General features: G+C 36.3%; 1 protein-coding gene across 1 annotated transcript; it reads right to left on the reverse strand.

The window, feature by feature from the left end:
* Nucleotides 1-9,125: 9,125 nt before the first annotated feature.
* On the reverse strand, nt 9,126-12,107 carry LOC129940639 (tubulin polyglutamylase TTLL13). The gene is made up of 6 exons (XM_056049032.1): nt 11,697-12,107; nt 11,344-11,637; nt 10,646-10,802; nt 9,940-10,583; nt 9,402-9,852; nt 9,126-9,344 (listed from the first exon to the last, which is right to left on the reverse strand). The coding sequence occupies exons 1-6, from the start codon at nt 12,014-12,016 to the stop codon at nt 9,231-9,233; spliced, it is 1,980 nt and encodes a 659-aa protein (XP_055905007.1). The 5' UTR covers nt 12,017-12,107; the 3' UTR covers nt 9,126-9,230.
* Nucleotides 12,108-14,201: the final 2,094 nt, after the last annotated feature.

Consider the following 14,201-nt stretch of genomic DNA (forward strand, 5'->3'; position numbering starts at 1 on the left):
ACAAGAATTACTCTTGGAGAATAATTTAATTCAAATGAATGTTTTAGCCAACAATTTCTGGAAGTGTTCTAACAGAATTTATGTCACGACTACGTATGTATATATACAAAATTAATTAAAAAAAACGCTCTAACGATTTTCAAATAAAAATTTTGAAAAATTGAGCTTTTTTAAGAAATCAAATATAGTATTAACATTTTTGAAAACAAATTTTTTGCAGGTAGGACATTTTAAAATTTAAAAAATACAGGAAACATCTTTAAACATTGATTCATTTGATACATTTGCAAGGTCGTGGGAACTGGTCGTGCATTATATTTCTTTATTATAAGCATAGGTAATGATTTTTGAAGTGTGTAATGACAATATACAGGGTGTCCCATAAGTAATGGTCCAAACTATAAATGATCAAGTCATGACCTACAAGAATTTGGTAAATTGTCTGTACTGCATTCCAACGGTTTTCGAGTAACGGTTGTTTTAATGAAATTTTCAATAGCCGTTCAAATTCAACATCAACGACATCATTGCTCCCACACAGAAATGGTTGAATGCAATTTATGAAACTATTTATTTCATTTTGAAAACAGGGATTAGAATTTTGCATTTTGGAATAGCATGATCATAAAAGGTAGGAAGGTGTTTAATTTTGTTCGGAAGTTAAAAAAAGGTGTATCCCTACGCATATTTTTTGTAGCAATTGTTCGAAATGCCCTGCTCCTGCATTTAAACATACTCGACAATGTTTTAAAAACTGTCGTTTCAAATGTCTGGCATGTCCTAAGCTTCTTATTTCCTAGGCCGCAGGTTTAATTTTCTGCCTAAGTTCAATAACACTGGATATTGGCTTGGCAAAAACTTTCTCTTTTAGGCAACCATAATACAAAAATCTAATGGATTCAAGTCCAGTGACCTGAGGGGCCACGACCGATCCATCGCTCAAAAAAGTTATATCCAAAAAACTTCTGACATTTCTTCCATCTTGCTAAAACCACATGGTCTAGAACAAAGCGAGAGAAATATCATCTAATAATAAACAGATTCTGTTTTCCAAATATTCTAAATAATTTTCATATTTAGTGCGTCGGGAATTTAAAGGGTCCTTTGATTTGCCCATTTAAAATTCTACACCACAAATTAATTTTAAATTGGTATTGAGATCTTCCTTCTCATATTTAATGTGGATTTTCTTGCTGCCAATTTTAAAAATTGTGCATATTATATACAATGAATTGGAAACAAGATGTCTCTAGTGGCGTAATAACAAATATGTAAAGAAAGTCACCTACAATTAATGCTTATAACAGTATGGTAATAATGGTACCTTTTGTACCTTGTAGATACAAATATATATAGCCCTTTTTTGGCTTCTATATAAGGGAGGACAACAAAAATACATACATTTAAATTTAAACCTGGTGCCAATTTGATATAATACTTAAGATGACCTAAGAAAGAAGGAATGGCAGTACATCTTTGAGATCTAGGTTAATAGCGTCAACACGTAATTATTTATACTTATTCCTATGAAACCTTACCGACATACTGAAACATATTTCAAAAAATATGATATGATGCCTAATTATTAATCAAACCACAACCACATTGTTAAATCATATCTGATACATTGATATCAAAATAGAACAAGGCCTAAAGATCTACCTTTATTCATTAATTACATCACACACGTGATTAAAATAGTGGTCTATCCTTAGTTCTTAATGATTGTAGGTTTAATTCACAAAACAAATAATTAGACTTTGTCCTAAGAAGAAGAATAAATAGAAAATAAAGATAAGATTTTCTTAGATAAAGCTATTTTTTTATCTTTCCCAATGATTTATGGAAATCAAGAAAAATTACATATTTACATTTTCCCTCCATCTTTTTGTCAGAACTAAGGGTAACTTCAATTAGGTACATCAATTAATTTTTGCAAACAGGAAAAAATATAGTTTAGCAAGAAGGGATAGTAATTCAAATAAAATAGTTAGAAATGTGGTGTTGAGACTTCGGAGAAGATGTGCATCAGTGATAATTTCTGTTTCCATTAAAATTTTATATAAAAAAAAAACCCTTTTCTAGAAATGACAAAAAACTCAATTAATTTGTTTTAATTGCCTTTTTTCAACCCTAAGTGAGAAAAGAAAACTTAAAGTAAATGACTTGATTGTTTTTTCGTGGGATTCAATCACGTGCTGGAACCATTTATACAGTTGTTGAAGGTTTTTTTTTGATAAATCCTAATTTTAATAGAACACCTTTATGTAATTGATTTTAAAGTTTTGAACGGTTGTAAAGTAAACGGTAGAATAATTTGAGATGGCGTTAACATCATAATCAAAATTTGTTTGATATGCACTGTCACAATAGACCAAAAAAGACACTTCAGTTTGAATACTACAAAAACAATATGAAGTGCATGATGTTTCTTGGAAGATTTTAATTTCAAACTTAGTAATATTCAAATCAAACTTCACGGAATGTACAGATCCTTCAGAAGATCGATGGCATAAATAAAAAAAAAAATAAAAAAAACCTTCAAGGAAGTAAGTTGATCTTTTGAGCACTGACTGTTCGAATATACATATGTATGTAAGTACTTGCTTTGAACATTCAATTTCGAATGGAATTGAAACATACCTTATCCTTATATATCGGTTTCTCGACGCCATTTTCACTCATAAACAAAACAACGACCATTTGTTATTCTTAATGGTTTTTAAATACAACTTTGAAAAAGTTAACATTAATGATACCGGCAAAAGAGATTTTACAGATTGACATTTTGGCAATTAAAAAAGTTGACCATTAGGTAAATAAAAACCAAGGTTGTGTTTTTTTTAAATGTTTTTTTTTTTTGTTGAATAGTCTTAAAAACATGTGAGTTAAGCGAATTTGATTGCAGCACAGTTTGCTGTTGATTCGAAGCAACCGAAAAGTGTCATGAGTCCTATTGTTCTTGAGAGCGTAAACGATTCTATGGTACGAATCTTCTTTAGCACTCGTGCAGTTGCAAGAGTACTGAAAGACCATGACATTCCCAAATCCGCTGGCCCGCATAGCATCCCCCTATTGTTCTGAAGAGGTGTTTTTCAAAGCTGGCAAAACCACTGCGTAAGCTTTTCCATTTGTCCTACTCTACAGGTGTCTTTTCGAGCGAATGGAAAATAGCATTTGTTCATCAGCTTGTTCCTAAGAAAGCTAATGCCCCCCTTTCTCGAACTATTTTTCAATAAAGCTCACGTTAATTCATTTCAAGGTCATGGAAACGCTGATTAATTATCAGCTTAAGAAATATCTTGAAGAAGGGAAGCTTTCTTATGACCGATAGGTCAACTAGTAATCTCATGTTTTATTTCACAAACGACAAATCTTTACATCGTTTCGGAGAAAGTAAGATTATTGAACTTGAGTTTAGCATCAAGCTCTCTTATCAAAAATCCGTGCTTTGGTATTGATGAATATATTCTTCTTGAGATTAGAAACTACCTTTCAAAACGTTCAATACAGGTTGTTTTGGATGGTCTTACATCTGACACTCATAAAATAAATGCTGTCGTCACCCAAGGCTCTGTTTTGTCTCCGACTCTCTTCCTCATATTCATAAACGATCTTTTTTCTGCTACTTCTAATCCATCAAACTGTTTCGCTGACGACAATAACCTCAGCTTTTTATATTTGTTTCTAGATTTACATCCTTGGCCTTCGGATGTTGAATTTTAACGTCAGCGTATGATTAGCTCATTAAATTCTGATCTCGACAGTATTGTGAAATGGTGAATTAAGAACCGTGTAGAGTTTACTACTCCAAAAACTGAATGCTGTCTCCTGTCGTTAAAGCGTAACCCAACTCCGATGATGTTATCTAACCAAATTTCAGTACTCGGTATGTGTATTAAAGATCACCTCTTATAGAATTATTCGATAACGCGGCTAGGGGCTGAGGATTCCTCCGACGGTAAAAAATGTGCATCCCCTCGGATCTGTCTGTAATCTACAAAGCCTTCATTCGTCCAAAAATGTATTGGGACGATGGCCCTTAAACAAGTTTTAGTCTTTTATATAGGATCCAAAAAAGAGTTTTGAAAATGATAGGCGATGGAACTATAACCGAAACTTTTATATCTTTCGAACACCGCTGCAATGTTTTATTCCTTTGTTGTTTTGCAGATATGTTTACAAGCATTGCTTGTCGAATTAGTCAGTTGCATTCCCCCCTTAAACAATTAAGCCGTAATACTCGCACTTTCAGGAAAGCTCATTAGTTCCCCCTTGAGCTCAATTGCGGACGTACTGTTAAGTTTAGAGATTCTTTTTTTAACCGCTCACCGAGAATGTGGAATGCTTTACCGAACTCTGTTTTTTCGTCTCCTCTTAAATACTTCCCTATTTTCCTAACACTCGTACTGTGTTTAAATGTAAACATGTAAACATGGAGGACCTTCTTCATCAATCACTTATTTTTGCCATGTAGAAACAACCAAGGCCAAGAAAGAGAAAATAAAACCAATAAGGACCCATAGAGTTGATCTTGACGACATAAAACTGGTATGTAAGTCCACCACTAAGGGCAAATTTGTCATTAAATACACCGAATACACCTTAGTAAAAGGGTTACTAAAAGAGGTCACAGCTGAGTTCTTCAGCTTCACGCCTAAAAGCGAAAAATTTAAGACGGTCCTTCTGAAAGGCATTAGTTCCTGCACGGAACCAGAGCGCTTTTAGCTGAACTCCGTGAAAAGTCACTAACGATCTCGATTTCATCGGGTGAAGTCAGGGCGATTGGGTTATAGGCTGCCAATGTTCCTCGTAACATTATCGCCCCAAAGCAGTTTTAAGAGTGTGAAGAAAATCAAATCTCTCGACTATCAAATTGTACACCGGGAAACAGTAAAAAGGCACGACGACATTTTACAATGTACGAAGTGCCAGAGCCAACTGCAATATACGCTGTGTCAGGCGCTCAGAAACCCACAACGAAGGAGAATTTAAGGTGGGGCATGAGCGGGTTGAGGATCTAACCCAGCTCAAGTGTGTCCTTTGAGGAAACCAAGGGCACCCGAAGGGGGCACCCAAGAAGTCGAACAGTTCAACAGGCTCCAACACAAAAATTCGAGGATCCCAAATTTTCCTACGACCAAATGGTGTCAGGGAATGGGAACACGAGACAGGCTCCACCAATGGTTGCCTCAAAGGCCCCTGTGTCTAAGGCAGCAGAGGTGCAGCCTGACATTGTAGCCTTGTTGTTGAGCATTCAAGGTCAACTAACAGGGCTGCAAGTCAGACCAAGGCAAAAGGGTAGATCATGTCTACTCTTTGTTGCCTGGCCTGGCGCAACTAAGACCATAACGAGCGCGCTGCCGGATACGCGTCTAAAATTCCTAGCTGTGAATGTAAATTCACTGAATAGGAACGAGCGAAGAGCCAATATGTTCCAATTGTTGAAAGAGCTTGGAAGAAAACTATTTCACCTTTGCCGGTGATTTGAACGCAAGACATGAAGATTGGGGAAGTCAACATAGTAATCCCAGAGGTAACTATCTTTTTAATTTGATGAACCTTTACAGCGTTGAATATGGCGTCGACCTGCTGGCTACGGGAAAGCCATCGTATCCAAGAAGCAGCTCCTTTCTGGATATTTTGCTGTACGACACCAGACTGACAATTACAAACAAAGTGGGTAATCACCCTCGAAACTGCTTACAGACAGTCGAGTACGACAGTGATCACTGCGGACTGGCTTCTGTAATGCAGATTCCGAACGAACGCGTGGAGTTAGAGGAATACGTTACAACGCATTCTTACAATTACAGTAAGATGCCTCGTTTCCCCAACGCCCCAGCGAGAGAACTTTGTTCGAGTGACATAGCCCCACCAAAAACCTGACAAATGCAAAAATTGATTAACATTTACAACAGATGGACGAAACAATAAAACGAACGATGGAACGGACAATACCAAAGTACAAAGAACGGGACCAAATGGACGCCTACAGAAACGCGACTATTGACACACTTAGTAGGCACAAGAGTGGCTAACTGACAAGGCTCAAAAACGTATACAAACGACTTACAGACCCACACGACTTGGAGGTTAGGACACTGAAGTCGTCAGTAAAAAATGTCAATCTGTTGATTAAGGAGAACTACAGGTTATCAATTACCAAGTACAGGGACCGCAAGATCCGGTCAGTTAATTAAAGTGACCCTAGTTCGTTCACCTAAATCAACAAGATATTCAGGAAAAAAAAAACGATAATGACCTTCCGTGGCTTAAACTCCAAGGAACTGAAGAGAACAGAGACGTACTCATGACAGCGCAAATAGATCCAGAGAAAGCCATCTTTGACGATTACTTTTACATAATTGAAGATCCGAAGGAAAAAGTGGAGGCGGTGGGAGCTGCTTTCCAGCAAGTGTACAAGGTAAATGTTAGCATTCGCCCAAACCACGACCTGGAAAACAGAGCCCTATTCAATCACTTTTACCTTCGAAATGATTTGACACAATGGCGATCTGAGAACCGCGGTTTCATGCGGTTCAATGACGATTCCTTGGCAAATGCCATAATCGCCGAGAGAACGGGAGCAAGTCGCTTGTTAGTGACGAAGGTTGAGCTCTAGCTCATCTTCAATTCAATACAAAATTTTAAAAAAGTCAGCAGGTGTCGATGGTATATATGGAAGCAATTGACATTTACACCACACTCTATCCAATGCATTGGAAGACTGCTGTGGTTCATCCTCTCCCGAAAAAGGGAAAGGACAACTCCACCCTGTCAAATCTTCGGTCGATAAGTCTTCTTCCGAGCATCAGCAAAGTTTTCGAAAAGATCGTCAATAGGCCTCTGACTAAGTGGGCTGCGGACAACAAAATAATTCCGGATAAACAGTTCGGGTTCAAGGCGGGTCATGACACAATTCATGCTGCGGCTAAACTCGTTTCTGATATCCAATGGAATAAATCAAAACAACAATGCACATGTGCTGTCCTGGTTGATATGGAAAAGGTCTTTGACACCGTATGGTTAAAGGGGCTTTAACTAAAATTAAGCAGGCTTGGCATAAGCAAACCATTGTTGTATATACTTTATGATATGCTTAACTGTAATAAGTTTGTTGTCAAAAGTGGCAATGTAACTTACAGAACGGCCCGAAAGGTTGAGGTTATTAGAATTATCTCGCAGCGTGATTTCGACAAGATTCAGCGATATTGCGACGACTGGAAACTGAAAATAAATGTCCAGAAGTCGGAAACAATTCTTTTCCGGACTCCGTTGGCTGGGGCCACGAGGGATGCGTGCAAGAATTGGCGCAAGATGGTCATCGTTGATCTTCACGGGCAGCCATTAGCAAGCAAAAGTGTAGTAAAGTACCTCGGTATATGGTTAAATCAGTATTTATATTTCGACAGACATATAAATGCTGCTCTGACCAGGCCAGAGGAGCCTTCGCTCTAACGAAACAGCTGTTTTTTAGCAGTCGGCTTGACCCCAGAGTGAAGGTAATTTACTACATGGCCCTCATACGGCCACTGATCGTTTATGGTTGCCCTGTGTGGTTCAACGTTGACCCTTCCCAGATGGAGAAGTTTCGGGTGTTCAAGCGGCAGTGTCTACGACGCTGTACTGGCTAATATCGAACAGCCGAATCTTCTTATGTGCATTACTATTCCAACGAGGTCCTATAAAACGGGGCTCTAATCAACAGAATTGAGAATTTCGTGATAAAACTCGTTCGAGGTCACTTTGCTAGAGCTATGTCTTCGACCAACAATTTAATTTTCGGAGCGTTCTATCCGAACGACGAGTATTTTGAAAGTGCACGCTTGAGCTTCTTCATTCCACCAGAGGCATTCCTTTTTTTAGACAAATGCGGTCTGATACAGGATAGATTGGCAGTTCCGTTAATCTACCACGTCAGACGAAGAACCGTGGATAGGCGACTCTTGTACAATCAAGATGTCATGGCATAAGGTGGAGCAGAACTTCTTCCGTTCAGTAGGGCTGTGTCCGAACGGGACCGAACTGATAGCGTGAAGCCACCAGTTTTGGTGGGTTTCTCCGTTTGGATTAAAACTGTAGGTCTTCTTCATCCCTGACAACATAACTCGCACACAGGAATGGTTGAGAGTCGTAAGTCCAATAGGCCGTAGTTCTCTTCCATAATTTATTAGCTACAAGGAGGTACACGTAATGTTGCTGTTTTGTATGCAGTCACGCAAGGGACAAGAATTACGAAGTAAACAATTGGCCAAGAAGAGATAGTTTGATCCCTGGAGTTAAAAATGTAAGTGATAAACTATAAGTTCAGAGCGAAAGGATTTTTTTTTGCCACAGCTCCTTATTTAGCTGGGTCTTAGATAAAATTTTGTAAAAGCCATGAACCAAACCTTAAAACCAATTTTCCCGAACCAGCTGTGCGAAACTTGTAGAAGGAATCTGTGTAGGTCCCTAAATATAATAGCTTATGAAGAACCTTAATTTATAACTTCATTTATTGAAGCTCAAGAAAGAGCATGGACCACTTTCGTTTCAGTGTGTCAGAATTTTCTTGGCAACAACAAAAGTGAAAACTACGAAAAAATCATACATGATCTTCTTTAATCATTCAAAGCTTTGAAATGCAATATGCCCTTAAAAACGAATTTCCTACACTCATTTTCCCGAAAATCTTGGAGCTGTGTCCGATGAAAACGGTGAAAGATTTTATCATCAGAAGCTAATGCACATCGAGAGGTACTACAATGTCAAATGGCCGGAAGTAATGCTTGACAATTTTTGATGGTGGATTCGTCGCGAAACTCTAATAGAAAGTAAAAAGCGGGTTTTGTGGTTTTCTAATAAGAATATTTTAAAAAAAAAAACTTGACGTGCTACATCAATTCTGACTTTGGATTCAGAATCAGCATATCAAAATCTTTTAGAAAAATACAGTCTTATTGAAAGGAGGATTTCGTTGCAGACCATTGTAACTTATAATAATAAAGAGTTTTAACTTTAATATTCTGGAGGTATTAAATAACAAGATATGGATGGGCAGTGTCATAACATCTTCGAGGAATAACTCTGTTGCTAGTGTTTACGTATTGGCTTCTTGTTGTTAGAAATATCTCATTTTTGTATTATTGGATCTTTATTAAGCACTGAATTCAAATATTATTGAACAATTAGTAATACACAAAGAAAACGACATTATTTAACGAAATGTGATACAAAATTTAACATCTTTATATGATGTTTTTATATATCAACTTTTTCTCTTGAAGTTTTCCATAAAAATATGGATATTGTTTGATATCTGATTCATTCAAATTTTTCAAATAAAAGAACAATTGAAATATCTACAAGTACAATCATTCATATAAAAACAATTATAATAGAAATAACTTTTGATATACCATTTCCAAAATATTACAGTCCTTGACAATTTTTGATCGTTCTGCCATTGCTAATAGACGCAATCTTTCTTCTGTCTCCGATATGAATGAAGGTCCCCAGTTCTTATAACGCTTCATACTTTTTGCTCGTATTCTGTCAATAAAGACTTTCGATAAAATATTATGTTTTTTAACAGATTTATTTTTCAATGCAATAGGTTCCAGAATTTTTTCTTGCTTCAGCTTAATTGCCAATCGCAACTTTTTTGCAACATTTTCACGACGTTTACTAGCTGCTGTATCTGAATAAATTGACGCTTGATTTTGGAGATCAAAGAATTGACAGTACTTATTCAGTTCACCACTACTTTGGGGTGGCATTATGCGTCGAAAGTCACCCAAATGACTTTCTTCCCATGCAATTTGCTGAGCCAATGGACTAAGGACAGGGATTTCTTCATCGTATTGAAATCTAAAAATGGAAAGTATTAAGATTAAGTTAAGTTCACTCCATATGAAAAAGTATAGGCAAGGCAGTTAAATAAAAAAAAAACCTTACATTTCATGGTTGCCTTCACTTTGCTGTTTTTTCAAAAGCCTCTTCCTTGCCCGCTTTCGATCTTCTCTGATAATTTGACGCTTGTCTGCTAACATTGTTCCGATTAAAGTAAAAGTGTCTCGAATTAAAGCTTCTTTTACTTCATGGTCAACCGTTTGATTGGTGTGAAAGCTTGGTGAGTGATTCACCTCCAGAATATAGGGTTTTAAATTTGAATCGACAAGAATATCAAAGCCTAGAATCTCAAAACAGGCTTGAATTTTATCATGCATTGGAAAACATGCGTGATAATTGTGCTTTAACATTGGCCATGCGCTTAAAACTGTTTTTATTATAATGTCATCGATTTTTTGCCAAAGATTCTTAACATCACAACCCTTCTCGGCCAGGAGTTTGTTTATGGTCTTGAAATTTCGTTTACTACCCATTTCTTCGCATTTCGAAAATTCTGTGCTATGTTTGTTCACTGCATAGTTTGTCAGGTGCATAAATAAGTCAGCTGCATTTTCGGGACTTGGAGTTTTGTACATATTTGTTGCAAATCTAGCAAGGCCTTCGTTGTAGACAAAAATGCGTAGCGGGTCAACGGAAGTAATCAGAGTATAAACTCGTAGATCAAATTTATAACCATCTAGAAGGAGTGGCTAAAAAAAGATAATTTATTACTCAGGAAATAGTTGGTTTGATCTGAATCATAGATAATAACCTTATGGATGTAGAGTTGACATATCATCCTTTCGTTTGGATTGATGCTGCTCAAATCGTTGGTTAACCAAATACCACGACCTTGAGCACAATGGTCAGGCTTAAGGATAAAAGTCTTGTTTTTACGCTGCTTGCTATGAGCGATGGCTGCACCTAAACTAAAAAAATGGGCTTAAGTTTAAACATTAAAATAAAGAATGGAAGCAAAACAATTTAAAAAGCTTTTAATAGTTGTTTCTTAGACTCTAGGACAGAGAAAAACTTGTTTAAAGAGCGTTAAGTGCGATATAGAAGTAATATGTGTGTTTATATAAAAATTTAAGGTGTATAAAGAAGACAGAACTTAGGTGTCTTGTTGAAAATTAGAAGTATATGTAAAAAAGAACTCGGGAGGTATCAGGTTTAAAATACGCCTTGAAGAGTTTTTATTAGTACATATAAGAACAGATCTTTTTCATTAAAGAAAGCTCAAGCTCACTCAACCAATACTATAATGTGACAAAACAGAGGTAAAATAAGTTGGTTCTATTGCTCAAAATAATTTGTCCTTATTTCACTCTGTCAAATTGCTAAAAATTGGACTTATTTCACTATTGTAAAGCTTTTGAAAGTTTGCTTTTTGTCAATTTTTTTAAGGTCTTGCTATAAGTTTGGCAATAACTTGAAAGTATTTATTTCGCAGGGGAAAATTGAACTTACTCAGCTGGAAAAACCCATGTCTTTGGGAATATGTTATATTCAGTTGGAAATAATTTAAGCATTCTGTTTAAATTCCTTGACAGAAGATCCTTTCTACAGATTTCAATCATTCCGGGAAAATGATTGATTTGTTGAAAACGTTTCATATTCTTATAAACTTCAACTCCTGGCATTGAATCTGTCCACAAAATGTTCCATAATTTCATATCTTTGACAATTTTAAATCCCATTGACTTAGAAACGTTGGGAATTACAGAATATCGTGTATTCGTAACGCAAATACTCTCCTTTGTTCTTAAAAATGGAATCAATTTGAGTTCAAAGTAAGAAATATGTATAAGCAGTTTACATACCTATTCGGTCTTGAATCATTACTTTTGGGTTTGAAAAATTTTTGATTATGAATATCAGACTTCTTACTGTACAAAGGACAGTTGAATAAAAAGCAACAGTCGTTTAGTGTTATGATTCCATTACCATAGACATCAGGTGAGCTTTTAATTGCTAAGGTTTCCGTTTGCGTTGGTGATGAATCATTTTCACTGTCAAAACTTTTAAAAACTTCATTCGACTTTTTTTTGTCTGCAGATTTTATAGGGAAAAATGGTTTTTGACTGTTCATTTTAGTTAACGGTGAAATTTGGTGATAGTTTGGTTTGCATTTGATATCCATATTAAAAATTGAATAAATAAAAAAAGGTTTCAGTAATATTGACAATTTGAAATATTCTCAGTTCTTGACTTAAACGGCAACAGTGACTCGTTTAAAAAATGTTTTAGTGTCTTAAAGTAGAACCATGTGAGAGGTTTTTAAAATAGGGGCTCAAAAGTCTCCGACATTATAGTAAACAGATTGACTTTCTCAATGCCGTATTGATTGTTTTAGATAAATTCTTCCAATAGAAAAATCTTTTACCTTTAAGAAGTTCAAATTTTTGAAATGTTATTTTGAATAGTTTTGAATGAGCTTTATACAGCTTACTTTTGACTTTTTAAAGCTTGTTTTACACTATCAAGCTTATTCGCAGCTTTAAGTTGCTAGTTTGTGCTATTTAAAGCTTAGTTCTAGCTTTTGCGTGCTTTCTGTTTGCTTTCGAAAGCTTAACATCAGCTTCTGTAACGTACTTTTTTATCTTTATTCGTAGCTTTTTTACAGCTTAGATTTAACAATTTTTAAGCTTGTTAACAAAGCTCCACTAATATTTTGTGTTTAATATAGATTGTCTCGGGCGCCAGTTAAGCTATTTGTCAATAAAAGCTTTACAAGAATAAGGTAAATTTTTCGGATATAAATACGCAAGTTATTTAAGTTAGGTTTGGTCATGGTGCCTAGTACTCGTGGCATGATGGTTAGTGCGTTAGACTGTAATGCCAGAGGTCTTGGGTTCGATCCCTACCTCTGCCATCTAGAGTTTATTTTTCCGGGCCTCTGCCTCTTGCGAGAGATTGACAAATTCTCCAAGAGTAATTCTTGTCATGAAAATTGCTTTTTCAAGTTAGTCGTTTTCGGATTCGGCTTGAAACTGTAGGTCCCCTCCATTCCTGACAACAGTACTCGCACACAGGAATGGATAAGAGTTGTAAGTCACTAGGCCCTAGTTCTCAACGGACTGTTGCGCCACCCAATTTATTTATTTTAAGGTTAAAGTGTCTGTCCGTGATAGAGTACGACACTCTCAGGCCAGTTTAATGGCCCATTGTGATACCACATAAATCTGAAAGTCTTAATGAAACCGGTTTGAGCCCCTTATGAAATGTGAAAATGTGTAGCGGGCGTGCTTTCCTATTAGACAATTCCGGGTTATGACACCGACTATAGAGCTTATATGGTATGCCAGCATTAACCAAAATTGGTAAAAAGGGCTAGTTCATCTGCCTTAGAATTTCCTGGAATGTCTCTATGGCCCGTCACCAAGCGAAACTGTTGTGCCACCCATTCAATAACAGATGATCAACAGTTTTGAACCGTTATACAGTTTGTAAAAACAGTCTTGGGATTTGTTAAATTAGACTTTTGGGGACTATGAAAATTAAAGAATATTTGTTTTTAGGTTTCGAGATTTAAGGTTTGGGGATTTGAGATGGGAAAATATGGTTTAGGGAAAATTTTAAAAAGGCATTTTGTAATACTTTCATCCCATGTAGAAAGTGTCCCAATAATGAAAGGCGTACCGAAAATAACATTATATACAACTTCTCAAAAATATTGCTACAGAAAACAAACAAATTTCATTGCATATTCCAAATTTATTTAAAAATTAGTTAAGAAGGAAGGAAATATTCAATTCATTATAGTGAGGTGTCGAAAGTAATTATGGGAGCTAAAATTTTCCCTGGCGCAATATATTCCTAGGTGTTTCGATCTTAAATTGAGGGCGCAACAAATCATGCTGATTTTATCCATTTTTGCTATGACGAGATGTGCTTTTTACAGTTACAGCGTTCTATCCCATTGGTCAGTTGCCGGTGCACATTACTTTTGAATTCCTGAATATTGTAATAACTGGGAAAGATAAAGTGTGGTATAGCATTCCACATTCGAGACAAAAATGTCTTGCATCGTCTTAGGAAACCCAAACACTACGTCGAATTTTTATCGACATCGCGAAGTGATCGTTTCACGAGATGTTTAGGCTCATTAATGCAATGCTATCCATGGATTATGGCAAGGGGTTATATCTCGCAAGAAAAGAAGGCATTGGTACAAAATTTTCCCGTGCCAGTGGGACAAAGAAGTGCACGTAGTGTTGAGAATACTGCTGCCGCTGAGGCTTCCGTTGCAGTAAGCCCATCTCTGTGACGTCGTTGTGGCTAGTTTTGGGTAAAGATCTGGGCTGAAATCCTTTTAACGTTAAATT

The sequence above is a fragment of the Eupeodes corollae genome, chromosome 1, assembly GCF_945859685.1.
Source record: "Eupeodes corollae chromosome 1, idEupCoro1.1, whole genome shotgun sequence".
Classification (NCBI taxonomy): domain Eukaryota; kingdom Metazoa; phylum Arthropoda; class Insecta; order Diptera; family Syrphidae; genus Eupeodes; species Eupeodes corollae.